At 40.2% G+C, this 16,924-nt stretch overlaps 1 protein-coding gene across 3 annotated transcripts; it reads left to right on the forward strand.

Moving 5' to 3' along the window:
• Positions 1-12,848: 12,848 nt before the first annotated feature.
• LOC131404619 (T-cell surface glycoprotein CD1a-like) lies at positions 12,849-16,588 on the forward strand. Of its 3 annotated transcripts, XM_058539524.1 has the most exons (6): positions 12,850-13,335; positions 13,669-13,935; positions 14,650-14,928; positions 15,140-15,418; positions 15,758-15,848; positions 16,322-16,588. In XM_058539524.1, coding segments are annotated over exons 1-6 (978 nt in total). In that variant the 5' UTR covers positions 12,850-13,274; the 3' UTR covers positions 16,323-16,588. The 3 variants fall into 3 exon arrangements, with proteins under 3 accessions (XP_058395506.1, XP_058395507.1, XP_058395508.1); XM_058539523.1 differs by having other exon boundaries at positions 12,849-13,335; positions 15,758-16,588; XM_058539525.1 differs by having other exon boundaries at positions 13,669-13,749; positions 15,758-16,588.
• The last annotated feature ends 336 nt before the right edge of the window (positions 16,589-16,924 follow it).

Consider the following 16,924-nt stretch of genomic DNA (forward strand, 5'->3'; position numbering starts at 1 on the left):
CTGATTTGCATAGTGGTTGCACCAGTTTGCATTCCCACCAGTGTATGAGAGTTCCCTTTTCTCCACATCCTCTCCAATGTTTGTTATTTTTTGTCTTGTTAATTATAGCCATTCTGACTGGTGTAAGGTGATATATCATTGTTGTTTTGATTTGAATTCCCTAATAATTAGTGATGTTGAACATTGTCTCATGTGTCTGTTAGTCATCTGTATATCTTCTTTGGAAAAGTGCCTGTTCATATCCTATGCCTATTTTTTGATTGGGTTGTTTATTTTTTTGTTGTTGAGTTGTATGAGTTCTTTATATATTTTGGAGATCAATCCCTTGTCGGATAAGTGATTTGCAAATATTTTCTCCAAGTTGGTGCATTGAATTTTTGTTTTTTTCATGGTTTCTTTTGCTTTGCAGAATCCTTTTAGTCTGATGTAGTCCATTTGTTAACTTTTTCTTTTGTTTCCCTTGCCCCGTCACACATGGTATTTGAAAAGATGCTGCTAGGATCAATGTCAAATAGTGTACTGCCTATATTTTCTTCTAGGAATTTTATAGTTTTAGGTTCTACATTCAAGTTTTTAATCCATTTTGAGTTAATTTTTGTGTATGGTGTAAAATAATAGTCTACTTTCATTCTTTTGCATGTGGCTGTCCAGTTTTCCTAACACCATTTACTGAAGAGACTTTCCTTTCTCCATTGTCTGTCCTCGGTTCCTTTGTCAAAGATTACTGTCCATAGATCTGTGGTTTTATTTCTGGGCTGTCAATTCTGTTCCATTGATCTGTGTGTCTGTTTTTGTGCCAGTACCATGCTTTTTTCATTACTATATCTTTGTAGTATATTTTGAAGTCAGGGATTGTGATGCCTCTAGCTTTGTTCCTTTTTCTCAAGATTGCTTTCGATATTTTGGGTCTTCTGTTTTTCCATATAAATTTTACTATTCTTTGTTCAAAACTGAGATTGTGTTGAATGTGTAGATTGCTTTAGGTAGTATGAGCATCTTAACTGTCTTAATTCTTCTGACCTGTGAGCATGGAATATTTTTCCATTTCTTTGTGTCTTCTTCAATTTCTTTCAATAGTGTCTTATAGTTTTCGGTGTATAGGTCTTTCACCTCTTTGGTTATGTTTATTCCTAGATACTTTATTCTTTTTTTTGTGATTGTAAATGGGATTGTATTCTTCATTTCTCTTTCTGCTAGTTCATTGTTAGTGTATAGAAATGCAACTGATTTTTGTAAGTTGATTTTGTACACTGCAACTTTGCTGTTGCAAAGTTGATTATTTCTAATGGTTTTCTCATGAATTCTTTGGGGTTTTCTATATATAGGATCATGTCATCTGCAAACAGTGCGAGTTTCACTTCTTCCTTTCCAATTTGGATTCCTCTTATTTCTTTTTCTTGCCTAACTGCTCTGGCCAAAACCTCCAGTAGTATGTTGAATAGGAGTAGCAAGAGTGGGCATCCTTGTCTTGTTCCTGTTCTCAGAGGGGTGGCTTTTAGTTTTCTACCATTAGCTATGATGTTGGCTGTGGGTTTGTCATCTATGGCCTTTATTATATTGAGGCATATTCGTTCTATACCCATTTTATTGAGAGTTTTTATGATAAATTGGTGTTGGATCTTGTCAAATGCTTTCTCAGCATCTATTGAGATGATCATGTGGTTCTTATTCCTCATTTTGTTAACGTGGTGCATCACATTGATTGATTCGTGGATGTTGAACCATCCCTGTACCCAAGGAATAAATACTCCTTGGTAATGGTGTATGATCTTTTTAATGAATTGTTGTATTCCGTTTGCCAATATTTTGTTCACTATTTTTGCATTTATGTTCATTAGTGATATTGGCCTGTAATTTCCCTTCTTTGTGTTGTCCTTGTCTGATTTTGGTTTCAGGGTAATCTTGGCCTAATTGAATGAGTTAGGAAGTGTTCCGTCCTCTTCAATTTTTTGGAATAGTTTGAGAATAGTAGATATTAAATCTTTGAATATTTGGTAAAATTCTCCAGAGAAGCCATCTGGTCCTGGACACTTGTTTTTTGGAAGGTTTTTGATTACTGTTTCAATCTCTTTACTTGTGATTGGTGAATTCATATGCTCTATTTATTCTTGATTCACTTTTGGGAAGTTGAATGAGTTTAAGAATTTGTCCATTTCTTCTATGGTATCCAATTTGTTGGCATATAGTTTTTCATAGTATTCTCTTATAATCCTTTATATTTCTGAAGAATCTGTTGTAATTTCTCCTCTTTCACTTCTAATTTTATTTATTTGAGCCTTCTCTCTTTTTTCTTAGTGAGTCTGGCTAAAGGTTTGTCAATTTTGGTTATCTTCTCAAAGAACCAGGTCTTAGTTTCATTAATCCTTTCTACTTGTTTTTAGTTTCTATTTCATATATTTCCATTTTGATTTTTATTATTTCCCTCCTTCTGCTGACTTTGGGCTTTGTTTTTTCTTCTTTTTCTAGCTCTGTTAGGTGCAGTTTAAAGTTACTTATTTGAGATGTTTCTTGTTTGTTGAGATGGGCCTGTATTGCTATGAATTTCTCTCTTAGGACTGCTTTTGCTGCATCCCATAGAAGTTGGTATGTTGTATTTTCACTTTTGTTTGTCCCCAGGTATTTTTTAATTTCTCTTTTTATTTCTTCATTGATCCAATGATTATTCAGTAGCATGCTGTTTAGTCTCCACATATTTCTGGCTTTCTCAGTTTTTTTTTTTTTGTAGTTGATTTCTAGTTTCATAGCACTGTGGTCAGAAAAGATGCTTGGGATGATTTCAATCTTCTTAAATTTATTGAGGCTTGCCTTGTTTCCCAACATACAGTCTATCTTTGAGAATGATCCATGTGTACTTGAGAAAAATGTGTATTCTGCTGTTTTTGGATGGAATGTTCTGTATATAGCTATTAAATCCATCTGATCAAGTGATTCATTTAAATCTACTATTTCCTTGTTGACTTTTTGTCTGAATGATCTGTCCATTGAGGTAAGTGGGGTGTTGAGGTCCCCTACTATTATTGTGTTGCTGTTAATTTCTCCCTTTATGTCTGTTAATAGTTGCTTTATGTACTTTGGTGCCCCTGTGTTAGGTGCATATATATTAATAATTGTTATGTCCTCTTGGTGGAATGTCCCTTTTATCATTATATACTGCCCCACTTTGTCTCTCATTGTTTTTTTTAACTTGAAGTCTGCTTTGTCTGATATAAGTATGGCAACATTTGCTGTCTTTTGTTTGCCATTAGCCTGGAGTATCATCTTCCCTCCCTTCACTCTGAACCTATGTTTGTCTTTAGAGCTGAGATGTGTTTCCTGAAGGCAGGATATTGTTGGATCTTTTTTTTTAATCCATCCAGCTAATTTGTGTCTTTTGATTGGAGAATTCAATCCATTTATGTTTAGAGTGATTATTTATACATGAGGGCTTAATACTGCCATTTTATCTCTTGTTTTCTGGTTGATCTATGTTTCCATTGTTTCTCTTCTTTTGTATTTCTGACTGCCATTTCATTTTGGTGGTTTTCTGAGGAGGTTTTCTCAGTTTTCTGTCTTTTTCTGAATTTTGGTTCTGCTCTGATTTTTTGCTTAGTGGTTAGCATGAGGTTATATAAAAGATCTCCTAGATGAAATAGTCCATTTTCTTATAGCCTCTTATCTTCATTAACCGAAGCAGGTTCCATCTCTTTCCTCTTTCCCTTCTGAGTTATTGTTGTACAAATTATTCTGTTTATAATGCTGGGAGTTTGTGACTATATTAAAGCTTTTATAGTTATTTCGGATGCTTTCCTTCCCTTTATCTTTAGGTTATAACTGAGTATTTGCCTCCCTGTTCTGATAGAGAGCTGCAGTTTTCTGATTTTGTCTGTCTAATTATCTCCTTGCTCAAAGTTTGGTAGGCCTTTGCCTTTTTGTTTGCAGTGTGATGACATCTTTAATATTTCTTGTAGGGAGGACTAGTGGCAATGAACTCCCTCAGCTTTTGTTTATCTGGGAAAGATTTAATTTCTCCATCATATCTGAAGGAAAGTTTCACTGGATAGAGTATTCTTGGCTGAAAGTTTTTGTCTTTCAGTATTTTGAATATATCGTTCCATTCTCTCCTAACGTGTACAGTTTCTGCCAAGAAATCCTCTGAAAGCCTGATAGGGTTTCCTTTATATGTTATTTTCTTTTGTCTAGCTGCCCATAATATTTTTTTCTTTGTCATTGACTTTTCCCAGTTTTACTATTATATGACTCGGGAAAGGTCTTTTAGCATTGATGTAATTAGGCCTTCTATTAGATTCATGTATTTGTAAATCTGGTTCTTTCTCCAGGTTTGGGAAGTTTTCAAGTATTATTTCTTTGAACAAGCTCTCTGCTCCTTTCTTCCTCCCTTCTCCGTCTGGAATAGCTATAATCCTTATGTTACTTTTCCTAATTGAGTTGGATATTTCTCAAAGAATTCCTTCATTTTTTTAAGATCTTATTTCTGTCTCCTCCTCCACTTGTAGCATTTCTATATTTTTATCCTCTAAATCACTAATTCTTTCCTCCATAACATCAGCTCTATTGTTTAAGGATCCTATATTATTTTTTATTTCATTGATTATGTTTTTCATATCCAGAATTTCTGCTTGTTTTTGTCTATAGTTTCAATCTCTTGAATGAAGAAGTTCATTTTATTCCTGAGCTCACTGAACTGTTTTTCTGTGTTCTCTTGTAACTCGTTGAGTTTCTTTATGACAGCCATTTTGCATTCTTTGTCATTTAGATTCTAAATTTCTGTCCCTTCAGGGTTGGTTTCTGGAGAATTGTCATTTTCCTTCTGGTCTGAACTGCTTCTGCAGTTTGTCCCAGTGTTTGATGAGTTAATCTTTTGTCTGGGCATTTGTGGTAGTTTTAGGTCACAGATTCCACCTGCTACTGCTAGAGGGAGCAGGAGCAGAGTTTCTGGTCCCATCCTATCTCCTGGAAGTTCTGTGGGTACTGCAGGCACTTGCACCAGCCTGGAGAGGGTTCAGGCACTTAGGTGGACTGTGCTTTGTTGGTGGGGCTTCTCATGTGGACTCAGTCAGGGCCACTCCTTGGGGTCACAGGGGCAAGGTTGGGCTCCCCCTTTCTGGGAAAGCAATCATGAGCAGGTTCAGGGCAGCTGCCATCTCTTCCTGTAGTCACCCCAGGGCACACTATCTCTTGCAAGGCTCATGTGCCCTAGTGTGGGCCTGGATTGTGCTTGCCCTAGCATGCTTAGATCTGCCACAGACTCTGCTTGTAGACCCATAGGCTACTGTGCTTGGTTGGCAGGGCTTCTCATGTGGACCCAGCCAGGACCACTCCTTGGGGCTGCAGGGGCATCGTGGTCTCCTCTCCACTGGGAAATCAATCACCAGCAGGCTAAGGGATACCACTGCCTCTTCCTGCAGCTGTCCCAGGACATATTCCCACTTTCAGGGCACTTGTGCCAGGCTGGAAAGTGATCATGTGTGTGCACAGGGCTGTCAGGGGAGGGGAGGGTGTGCTTACCTGTCTCCACCACTTCCCAGAGTGCCAGTCAATCCACCTTCAGATGTACAGCTGCATGTGTCTCTCAGGCATCCTGTTGTGCTGTGTAGGCTTCTTCTGTTGGTCAACAAATGTCCATTTAGTTGTAGTTCAAAAGGGGGAGAGACAAAGGGAACAGCTCACTCCACCAAGTTGCAGACATCACTCCTGCCTCATATTTTTTAATAATGTCTTTTATTTTTCTGGTATTATTCTTTTGTATATCTTTAAGTTTTTAAAATATAATTTCTTCTATGTGTGATTTCTTGAGGGCCTAACCTCTTGTTTGTTTGTCTGCTAACTTTCCTTCATGATGAATTATTTTCTTTATGTTCTCTAATTTTGGATTGTGACCTCAAATTAGGAAAGCCTTTATATGTGATAATCCTTTGCAGCTTGTATTGAGAGGGGTTCTCTTGAAATTAACTTTGCTTTAAATTTCACTAAGTGTCACAGAGATATTACAAACTTGGAATTACATTTTATTTTAATTTATTGGATTGTGCATTCCAGGATCACACAAATAGAATATTTTTGAACTCTAATCTCAGACTTGTGATTAGTAATTCCCAGAACAAGAAACGAAAAAAAACCCAATATTCAGTGAATACACAGGCAAACTTCCTCCCCACTACAATTGAGTGTATATTTTCTTGGACTAGATGAGAGTGTAGCAGAAGCCTCAGTTGTGTCTTTCCCTTGTTTGCCTGGTCTCAATGTCTTGTCTCCTGATCCAAGTGACCACAATAACCAAAGCCCTAAGGAACCTTTACATGCCACATATGCCCAAGTGTCAGTTCCTGCTTGCCTCTCTGGGTTCCTATTTTTGGTTTATTTTTTTTTTTCCCTAGGGGGTTTCCTTTATTTTGTTGTGAATATGCAGATCTGCATTTAAAAAGAATTAAAAGATATTTTTTATCTTGCATTTCTGGGTGTTTGTATTATATGTATTTCCAGGTTGTGTAGTGTGCCATCTTGCCAGAAATAGAATCCATAAGTGTGTTTTATATATTTACACACAGGGATCCAAGAGTCATGTGATAAAACAAAACTATATGTTTGAACATCAGCCAGGGAAGAGGGATTGAAATGAGATTTAATGGATAGGGAGTATGAGGAAATGGAAAGGAGCCCCTGGGGGCTGAGATGAAGGCTAAGTGGAGAATGCTGTTAAGACACGGAAGAGTGAGAATGAAGGAGGGAGAGACAGAGTGGCGAAAGAGAAGAACCTATGGGTGGGAAGGAATGGTAGCCCATATAAGTAAGACACATAGCATGTTAGAGCCAAAAAGTAATAGAAAATATTCAATTCTTTCAACCCAGTCATTTTACAGATAAGGAAACTGAGACTAGAATGTGGATATGATTTCTCCAATTCACTGCATCCAGCAGGTGTTCCATCCGGGAATTCATCTTCACTCTCTTTTCAAAGCTCCTTTTACTGCAAAAGATTTGCTGTGAGAGGCAAGAAACACACAGACCAGGGGCAGGAAGAGCTACTTGAAGCTAGAAAAATGACAGAAAAACTTGAAGCTTAGTGGGAGGGAAAAAAAGAAGTTCCATAAAGGCACATGGTAACAAGAGCAGTAGTTTTATCTAGCCAGGAGGTTGAGGTTTCTCTTGGTGGTGAAAGGAAGGTAAGATGAGTGTGTGAGACTGTGTGGGGAGGGGAGATCACACCTGGGTTCTGATGAGAGCTTCACAGAAAAGGGAGAAGTTCAGGATCTGTTATGGTGTTTGGGGAAGCAATAAATAAGACCTGTTAGAAAGAACGTGAGGAAGCTGGTGGCCTGAGCACCAATGAATCAAGAAGAGGGTTTCTAGAGGTTCTGGTGACACAGGGAAGAATGCTGGACTCCCTTAGGACAGCTGGGATACCCTGCCCGGTTTAGTTCTAATTAGAGTATATCCTATCCATCCCAATTTTCTCCTCTGAGGTTTCCTATGTCTGGGAGCACACAATTATCAGTGACCTGTATAGCCATCTCCTTGTCTCCCAATTCTTTTCCTTTTTTTTTTTTTTTTTTTTGTTATCCTGGTTCTGATCACCTCCCCCTGCCCCAATTTAACTCTTGATTTTTGACTCTGGTTCTGCTCTTCCTCAGCTCCCTCCATTCTCAATATCCCTCAAGCTGCTCCCAAGAAGCCCCTTGCCTTTCTTCTCTCAGATCTTGTCCTTCATCCACCATAGCTGAGTGTACACTCAGCAGTGGGGCTGGCTGAGAAAACTTGAGATCCAAAATGGGATCATGATTCAAATACCAGCTGCTTCCTGCATTCCTGATGAGGATTAACTCTGCCCACAAGATCTGAGGTGAAGAAACTTATAGCTTTGCTCCACTTCTCTTTACAATCTTCCTCCACCTCCCTCTCAATCTCCTCTTCTTCCTTCTCCTTTTCCTACTACTTCCCTCCTCTTCCACCTCTGCTTCCCTACTTCTTGCTTTGCCTACTTCCCCTTCCTCTCCTCTTCTTTCTCCTCCTTGTCCCTCCTCCTCTTTGATTGCTCCTCCTCCTGTTACCACACAAAAGGCATAATCTGCTCACTGCAAGACAAAAGCTAATGCATCATGAGGCAAGACAGTGGTAAAGAAAGTACTTTTATTAAGCAATGAGCTAGCTAATCAGAAGATGGTGGACTAGCGTCCTAAACAATCATTTTAAGGAGAATATAAAATCTTAAAGCAGTTATATAGGGCCAGTGGGCTATAGAAAAGGGGGTCAGGAATGTTGACCAGCTGCCATTGTAGACTGGGGATCACCACACCAGACCTTTCAGCTGTCATTGATGATGAATGTCAGTATAGAGCTAGGAGGTGCATAACTAAGTAAGGGTCAAAAATCATGAGGCATGCAGTTTTCTGTATGTTTCAGTTATTTATTGTCTAGCCTATATGCAAGCCAAAGTATGTCCAGCTCAGTTAGTTACTTAGAGGTTACCCTTAGTTACAATATGGCTTCTTTCCTACAGTATGTCTTTGCTTATGCCAAACTTGTGTTGAGCTGGTATCACTCATTTTGCATCTGTCGTGCCCCGTGGTGTCTCTGACTGTCTCCCATCCTTTTGGTCCCAGAACTTAATTCCTCATTTAGTTAACTCTTTCTTGTCCTTCCTACCTAAACCCAAATTACCTCCTCCTTGCTTTCCCCATTCCACACTCAAGGCTATAAACACTAGCAGCTACATAATTTTGGGGGTCCAGTGCAAAATGAAAATGTGGGGCCTCGTACTTAAAAAGCAGAATAAAATGCTTTTAAAGGTACTAAAGTATAAAACTTTTCCCATTTTATTGTGAAGTCTCTCTTTCAATCTGTCGTAGTGTTTTGTTGTTGTTGTTGTTTCTTTGCTTTAATTTGCAAATGGTGCTCTCCCTTGGGCATAGTGACTTACAGTGCAAGTGCAGATACCCTTATGTGCCTGTGAGCTCCAGTCTCTTTGTTTTTGTGTGTGTGTGTTTAATAATATTTGGTCAAAATGCAGACATCTTGTGTAGAACAATAGACACTGAGGTAAACAGTCTTTTTTAGAGAGGGTCTGAAGGTGAGCATGCCTTTTCTTCCGCTAAGCATTGAGTGTGGGGGTTTGAATCAATCTAGTCAGGAGTTGACTGGGTTTGTGTTTTGTTGGTGTTACAAAGGTCTTCAAATTCCTCCAGCATTACTTTGTTTGTAGGGCAGGGCTGTTTGCAGAGGGTTTTTCTTAATGTCTGCTTCCCTCTCAGGATTTGGTGTTTCCTTTGTTCTGTGCCTCAAGAGGAATTATCTCCATACTTTTGCTCCTCTTCTAGCAGTGACTGCTTCTGTGACTTTATCATCAAGTAATTGACTCAAGGAACTCAAGGATGGGTTTGGAAACATTTAGCTGTTTTTCCAAATTGTTTTTTTTCCCTTTTGTTATGTTAAGGAGATGCAATCACCAACCACCCTGAGCAAGAGCAAGCCTCACCACAAAAGCTACACCTATGACCTTTGCCTTCTTTTTAATGTTAAGTCTCTCCCAGAGGAGCTTAGGCCTTATTACCATAACCTGCAGTGTATGTGGAAGCATGTTTTCCAACTAAGCCTGTGCAAGCAAATACCCACCTCTACCTTTTGAATATTCATTCACCATCTGAAATAAAATGTCCCTGTTTCCCTTTGTTCAGTGAGAGCCATGAATTTGGAAATGATTCTACATGGTCTCCTATTTGCTGCCAATATACTTTACTTTTTAAGACAATTACTTCTTCTGGAGGGTATGATTTAACTCACCAGGAGGCCAACCCACTTTGGTTTCAGTAACAACTTGATGCTTGCTAACCTGCTTGGGAGAGGGAGTAGGGGCGTTGTCTTTGTGAAGCTAGGTATCTGAGGGATACTGTAGATATTAAACCAATTTGCTGTTTTTCCTGTTTAACTTGAAGGGTGACTCAGGGATCTCAAGGATTTGCGGGTTTGTTTTCCAGAGGACTTTTGAGCGTGTTTTGCAGGAGAAAGAGAATGCCTTTGGGGAGGTTGGGATCACTGAATGACAGCCCTCAGCAGCTATTGAAGAACAGAAGTCAGATGGCCCAGAGGATTATAGGGAGTGACCCCTTTGTTTCTCTGAAGCCCCTCCTCCCAAGCCCCTTAGCTCTATAAAACCCTCTGCTTTCTGTTCTTGAGGAGGTGGATTTGAGCAAACACAGGCTCCCATCTACTCATTTTGGCCAATTTGAATAAATCTTCCATCTCTAAGCACCGATGTCTTAGTGTTTGGCTTGCTGGACATCGGGCACACGAATTTGAGATTGAGAAGTTCAATTTCATTTGTTCTGGTTCAGTCTCATTCTCAGGCATATGCTTTGTTTTTTAGGTTGGGATTGGGCCTTGAAGAGTTCTTTCCTTTCTCTCAGCAGTATGGAACCTCTTATAGTCTAGGACAGGATGTTTTACTGTCCTTTCCCCATTTTTCCCCTTCTCCCAGCTGCAGTGCATCTTCACCTGTGCCCTAAAGGCAACAGGACTTTCTGCCCCTCCCCCAGCAGGTTAAGGCCTTTTTCTGTGTGAGAGATAGGGGCAAAAGATCTGGCTGGGACTTCCTGCCTTTTTCATGCAGTAGCTGCTCTGTTATGCCTTAGGCTTACAGGTAGAGAAAGGATTTCTCAGGTCTACATCTTTGACTCCAATCTTTCAGGAGCCCCTGGTGAGGTCTATGGAAAAAAGCCTAGAGATATAAATGAATTTCCTGTGTCTGTGACTCTCAGGGGTTCTGTATATCCCTGGTAGTTTTTAGTAATTTGTTAACAATTTTAGTTGAACTGTTCTTTCTGGCTTGCATGGCATTTGACATGTATCCCAGGTCAGCAAGATTTTGCATCCCCTATTTCCTTGGAGGAGTCTGTCTTTCCTTAGATTCTGGCTTAATTGTTTCCCCTGATGTTACAGCTCTCTGATGGATTCAAGAAAAGCTGTGACTTTAATTATTCATCTTTTTAAAATTGTAAGTATGAGAGTGAAGCTATTTCCAGCTTTCTATGTTTTAATTTTAACTTTCCAAAAAATTATTTTCTTCCTTAAATTAATCTGAGATAATTTCTGTTTACAGGTGGGAGATCAAAATTGGCCACCCTGAAATATGTCTCTTTACCTTGATTATTTTCTCTGATGGACATTTGACCTCCCCCAAACTGCCTAAAAAATTTAACATCGAAGGCCTGTTTCAGGAAGGAGTTGTTACCATATGATGGTTGTAACATAATGTAAAATATATGTTACAATAGGAAAGGCACCAACAAGCCCATCTTATCAAAATTCTGTCTCTGCCTGGCCCCAAAAAGAGTTGCCAGACAAACATTTACATTTATAAGGGAAATCTCCATTTGTAAAGGCATCTCCCTCTCTGTATTGGGAAGAGGGGGATGACCTCATCCCTAGAAACTTATCAATGTGGAAGAGGAGGCCTTAAATCTGCGTAATAACCTTACTCTTGATTACCATGCTTGTCTGGTAATCTTCCTTCTGTCTCCTTCCCCACCCCCAACATCCTCCTTTGTGTTTAGCTGAAGATGATATTTAAGATGAAAACCTTCGCCATTGTGCTGAGAAACTCAGTTTCCCTGGTTTCTCCCGTGTGTACGTGTTATTAAACTTGGTACTATTTTCTCCTGCTAACCTGTCTTTTAATTATTTGGGCAACCTAAGAACCCCAAGGGAAAGGGAGGAGAGGGATTCTCCCTCTTCCCCAACACTTGTAAACCAAGAACTAACAAAATAAACAGCCCAAACACATTTATCTAGGTGATAGAAAGACATATTCAAGAGCCTTTAAATAGTTATTAGCACCATGAAACAGGGAAGTCAGCATGTCCAGCAGAGACCAGTTTATGATAAGCACGGAACATCCAAGCAGAACCAAGAAGAAGGGAATCTTGGATAAATGACTCTAGAATACTATATTTACTTTACTTCTCACAATTTCTCACTGATTACTTATCATAAGTAATAGGAGATTTTCAGCAGGACCCTATGCATAACCTCCATGTTTATTAGCATATGCATTCATCCTAAATAAACCTGTTCAAGATTCTCATTTCACTAAGTAGGGTTACAAGTAACACTTTCTGATGTTTTAAAAATTTTTATGTTAAAGATATCCAAAATTTTATGAAATAATTGGATGTCTGAGCCAAATCCTTTCAATCATTCAAAAATATTCACTGAGTACCTACCACTTGCCAGGTGATTTGTCAGATATTGGGGATCCAGTACAATAGGGGTATATATGCAACGTTCAAGCCAACCACTGAAGTCAAGACTCTGAGTGGCCAAACATCAGTTAAGGGTTGCCACTTTAGAAAATATTTTTTCAAGCATGCTTGTTTTGTCTAGGGAGTCTACAAATTAGAAGAAAACTCAGAAAACCAAGATTTATAGTTCTTAATATAAGTGGTTTTTTTCCCAAGTAGACTGAAAGTTCCTTGAATAAAGTGATCTCATTGTCAACAACTGTATATTCATGAGTGTAGCAAGATATTTGATCCAGCAGATCTCAAGGACTGTTTGGCGAGTGAATATATATCAATGCAAGTCAAACAGAGGAGTTTTTCTTCATGTGTTTCAATGCTCCTTTGGTCTTTGTGATGGTTACTGTTTCTTCCCTAAGCATAGAGGAGAATTGGTAGTAATTTATACTGTTACATGGGATAATCATAGGGGATTCTAAAAAAAGAAATATAGCAACCAATGAGAAGTCAGACGTGAATGAGGTGGGATGGAGGTGAGACAGGGGAATAGAATATTTGGGGGATATTCAAAAGGGCAAGAGAAAGACAGTGACAGAAGAGAGCAGGGGCATGAGAGGATTAGGTAGTGTGCTGGGAAGGCACTTAATTTTACACTTTTACTGGATGAGTGAAAAAGAAAAGTCCCTAGAGATAAAGTGACTTTTCAATACCACACAAGACTTGTTCCATAGCAATAGAATCAGGGGGAGGTGAAAAGGGTAAAAGCTGGTGACAAGGCGAGAAACTGGAAGCCAGAGTAGAGAGTCAGAACTGGAGGGGGCACGAGTCTGAGTAGGCAGTCCAGAGAACTAAAGGGGAAATGAGAGTCCGAATAAATAGTCCAGGGTTTAGGGAAGGAACAGATTTTCTTCATTGCGGACAGTGACGAAAGGAAAGCTTTTCTGTTGGTAGGATAAGGAAGTCAGAATAGACATATTGTGGGGTAGGTTTGTTTAGAACAGAAATCAAAGATCAACTTTTCTGAGAGAAAGAACATCTGCAAATGAAATGCTCTTCCTGCAACTTCCATTGCTAGCAATTCTCCTCCCAGCTGGTGACAGTAAAGACGGTAAGAACTCTGGCAACTGTCCAGTTCAGTGCAAGAGGGTCTGTGTGTGTGTGTGTGTGTGTGTTTGTGTGTGTGGTGAGTTTTCCCAGCATATACCTGGAGAGTGAGAGTGTCAGCCTCATTCTATTCTGAGTATCCGTGACAAGGTCCCTGTGCTCTTCTGAAGGTTGAATATAAAACACAGGGCCCTGGGTCAGGCAAATGTCTCCTGAGACAACTATGGCTCCCCTTTCCTTCCGATTCTAACTTTCCCCTTTGTGGCATCTTTTTTCTCCATTCTCTCTCCTTCCCATTGCGTATTTTTGCCCTCGTGTTATCTGTTTTTTGCCACAGACTTCCAGGAGCCAGTCTCCTTCCAAATCATCCAGATCTCATCCTTTTACAACCGTTCCTGGGTACGAACTCTGGGCTCAGGTTGGTTGGGTGAGTTGCAGACTCATGGGTGGGTGAGCGACACTGGTACTATCATTTTCCTGTGGCCCTGGTCCAAGGGCAACTTCAGCAATGAAGAGTGGAAGGAACAGGAAAAGTTACTCCATTTGTCCTCCATTGAAAGTCTTCAGACAATCCACAACCATGCCAGTCAATGGCAGCTTGAGTGTGAGTTCAGTTCCCTCAGTGGGGAGTGGTGATATGGGTGGGAGGTGTGTGTGTCTCAGTGAGTTTCTTATTGCTCTAGAAAACAGCCTTCCCTCACTTCTGAACCTTACGTCTCCCCTTACAATACTGCAATTAGACACTTTTGGGCAGAGAGTATATCCAGACCCTGATTCCTCAAAAGCTTCATGTCTTCTGCCGCTTACAAAATCTTCTTTTGTTTATAACAGGCTTGTGCCACATTATCTTCCATTAGTGGTTTCCTGTGACCACCCCTTTCCCTGGCCTCAAATCAGATACTTTCAGCTTCCTTACTCTTTGCTTGACCCCTGAAAGTGTGATTTTTCTGCCCCTTTCTATCTCTTCAGCAATCTCTGTCAATATATTCGTTGTTACCTGTCGCATTCCATTCACCTTAGATTATTATAACGTCAACTGTCTCATACTAAGTCCTACCTTATTCTCTGCCCACACCATTCGTGTTGCTTTCTTTGAACAATTGGGCCCCTTCCTCATGTCATTCATTTCTTCCTCCATCTCCAGCTACCACCAATTCCTCTTTTTCTGAACCTCTGCTGAAAACCAACATTGCTCCAGTCTCTCACTCTCCTAAATTTCTCCCTTCCGCTTCTATTGTCTTTTGCTTCCACTCATTTCATTTTACCACTTTTGTTCATTTTACTCCCTCTTTTGTTAATTCACAACCCCTTTCCCCAGATCCCTTTGAGTTCCAGATGGCAGGATGCTGTAAGCTGCACTTTGGTGAGGCCTCAGTAGGCTTCATGCACGTTGCTTATCAAGGATCAGATTTCATGAGCTTCCAGAACAATTCATGGTTACCGTCTCCAGAGGGTGGACGTAGGGCTCAGGATGTCTGCAACCTATTCAATGGGGATAAAGTTGGCCTGGAAATAACACACAGGTTCCTCAGTGATACCTGTCCACGTCTCCTCTTGAGCCTCCTTGATGCAGGGAAGGCAGATCTCCAGCGACAAGGTCAGTCCTACACCCTTCCTTTAAGGCTTCTCTATTCTAAAATCACACCTTTCCATCATCCCCTTCCTGTGAAGGGGCCAAGAGGGTTAGAGAATAAAGGGTGACAGATTCCTAGAGTTGGGAAAGATGTGTTTATCTAACTGATATGAAGATATGAACCTCTAAGTCTCTGTTAGAGACCTCATCTGAATATCTTTCCTGTCCTTTGCAGTAATGCCAGAGGCCTGGCTGTCCACTGGCCCCAGTCCTTGTCCTGGCCGTCTGATGCTGGTTTGTCATGTCTCTGGCTTCCACCCAAAGCCTATTTGGGTGATGTGGATGCGGGGTGAGCAGGAGTATCTGGGCACTCAGCGAGGTGACGTCTTGCCCAATGCGGATGGGACATGGTATCTTCGGAAGTCCTTGGATGTGGAAGTCACTGAGGCAGCTGGCTTGTCTTGCCGGGTGAGACACAGCAGTCTAGGAGGCCAGGATATCATCCTCTACTGGGGTAAGAAAGAACTGGAGCCCAAACTGGGAAGGGGACTAGGTGGTCCTCAAGCAGAGCAGGAGAACTAGATGAAAAATTTGGGATTCTAGGGACTTCAGAACCAAAAAATTAAAAGTAAGTTTTATCCAAGAAATAGAAAAGTGGAAAATGAGGGACCTGCTGATGTAGGGGGATGTTGAGGGTTAGACGAAGGATCCATCTCTGAAAAGGGATGAGAGAAGAAATAGAGACAAAGGAGATTGGTGACACAGACACTCAAGGGGACAAAAGAAGACCAGGGAAATGCAATAAAATGGAGTAGATTTGAAATGATATTCTTGTGTGCATCCAAATCCACAGAACATCACAGCTCCGTGGGGTTGATCATCTTGGCAGTAATAGTGCCCCTGGTGCTTCTGACAGGTCTTGCATTTTGGCTTAGGAAGCGCTGGTGAGTTCTTTGTATCCATCCTTCCTGCTCTTTGCCCCACTCTTCACTTGTCTTCCCATCTTTTCTTTTTCTCTCTCCTCAGTCTTCCCTCTCAGTCCTCTTCCTTCTTACAACTCACTTCTCACCTCCACTTCATGCACAGTGACTTCCTTCTTTGTTTTTGTCAGACACGCTGTGAACCTCCAAGTACTATTGTCCCTTTGGAATGGGACCCCAGCAACACAGGGGCTCAGAATGTATCTAAACGCAAAGAACGTGATGACATCCTTTCGATTATCCTTGTAGAACTTTTGTTGTTGTTGTTTATTTCTGGTCAATGATCAGTTATCAGTATAAGCCAGGTGTAGTTTTGTAGGATTTGTTGTTCTGGCCTGGGTTCTGGGACTTTAAAACTCAAATTATAACTTTGAATTGAATGAGATCCTAGCAGCCTCCACACATTCAAATATTAATTGTCATCTGTTCTATTTCAGATATCACTTCTTCCAGAGGGTCTTCCTTGTTACAGGTGGAAGTAGTATTTTCCTTGCCTGAACTCCCAGCACACTTGAACTGTACTTTGCCAAATCTACTCCTCACTTCTTGCCCTGTGTTGCAGCTATTTAGATTCCTTTTCTTCTTATAATTTTTAAGTTTCCTGAGAGCAAAGTCCACATTTTTAAATATTTATAACCTTGGGAAAGTGTCTTACCTGCATGTAATACGTTCTAAATAAATAGCTGTGTTGAATTTATGCAAAATTTATAGACTTTTCTTATTCTTTTCCTTCCTGACATATTTGCAGTAGTTAAGACATTTGAAGCTCTTCCTCTTAAAAGTCTCACTTGCCCAAGAGACTCACACTTCCCTAGTCCCTTCATGACTTCTCTGAGCTCCTGAGGAGAAACAAAATATTGCTTCTGACCATTCTTATTATTTAACTGTAGAGCCCTATTGGGGTGAAACTATTGCTCCAAGCATTCTAATCAAAAAGAAGAAGGTAGAATGTAGGTCTTTGCTATTCAATGTGATTCTGGGACACGCAGCAGAGTTATCACCTTGGAGCTTGTTAGAAATGTAGAATCTTGGGTCTCAGA

This window comes from Diceros bicornis, chromosome 4 (genome assembly GCF_020826845.1).
Source record: "Diceros bicornis minor isolate mBicDic1 chromosome 4, mDicBic1.mat.cur, whole genome shotgun sequence".
Classification (NCBI taxonomy): Eukaryota; Metazoa; Chordata; class Mammalia; order Perissodactyla; family Rhinocerotidae; genus Diceros; species Diceros bicornis.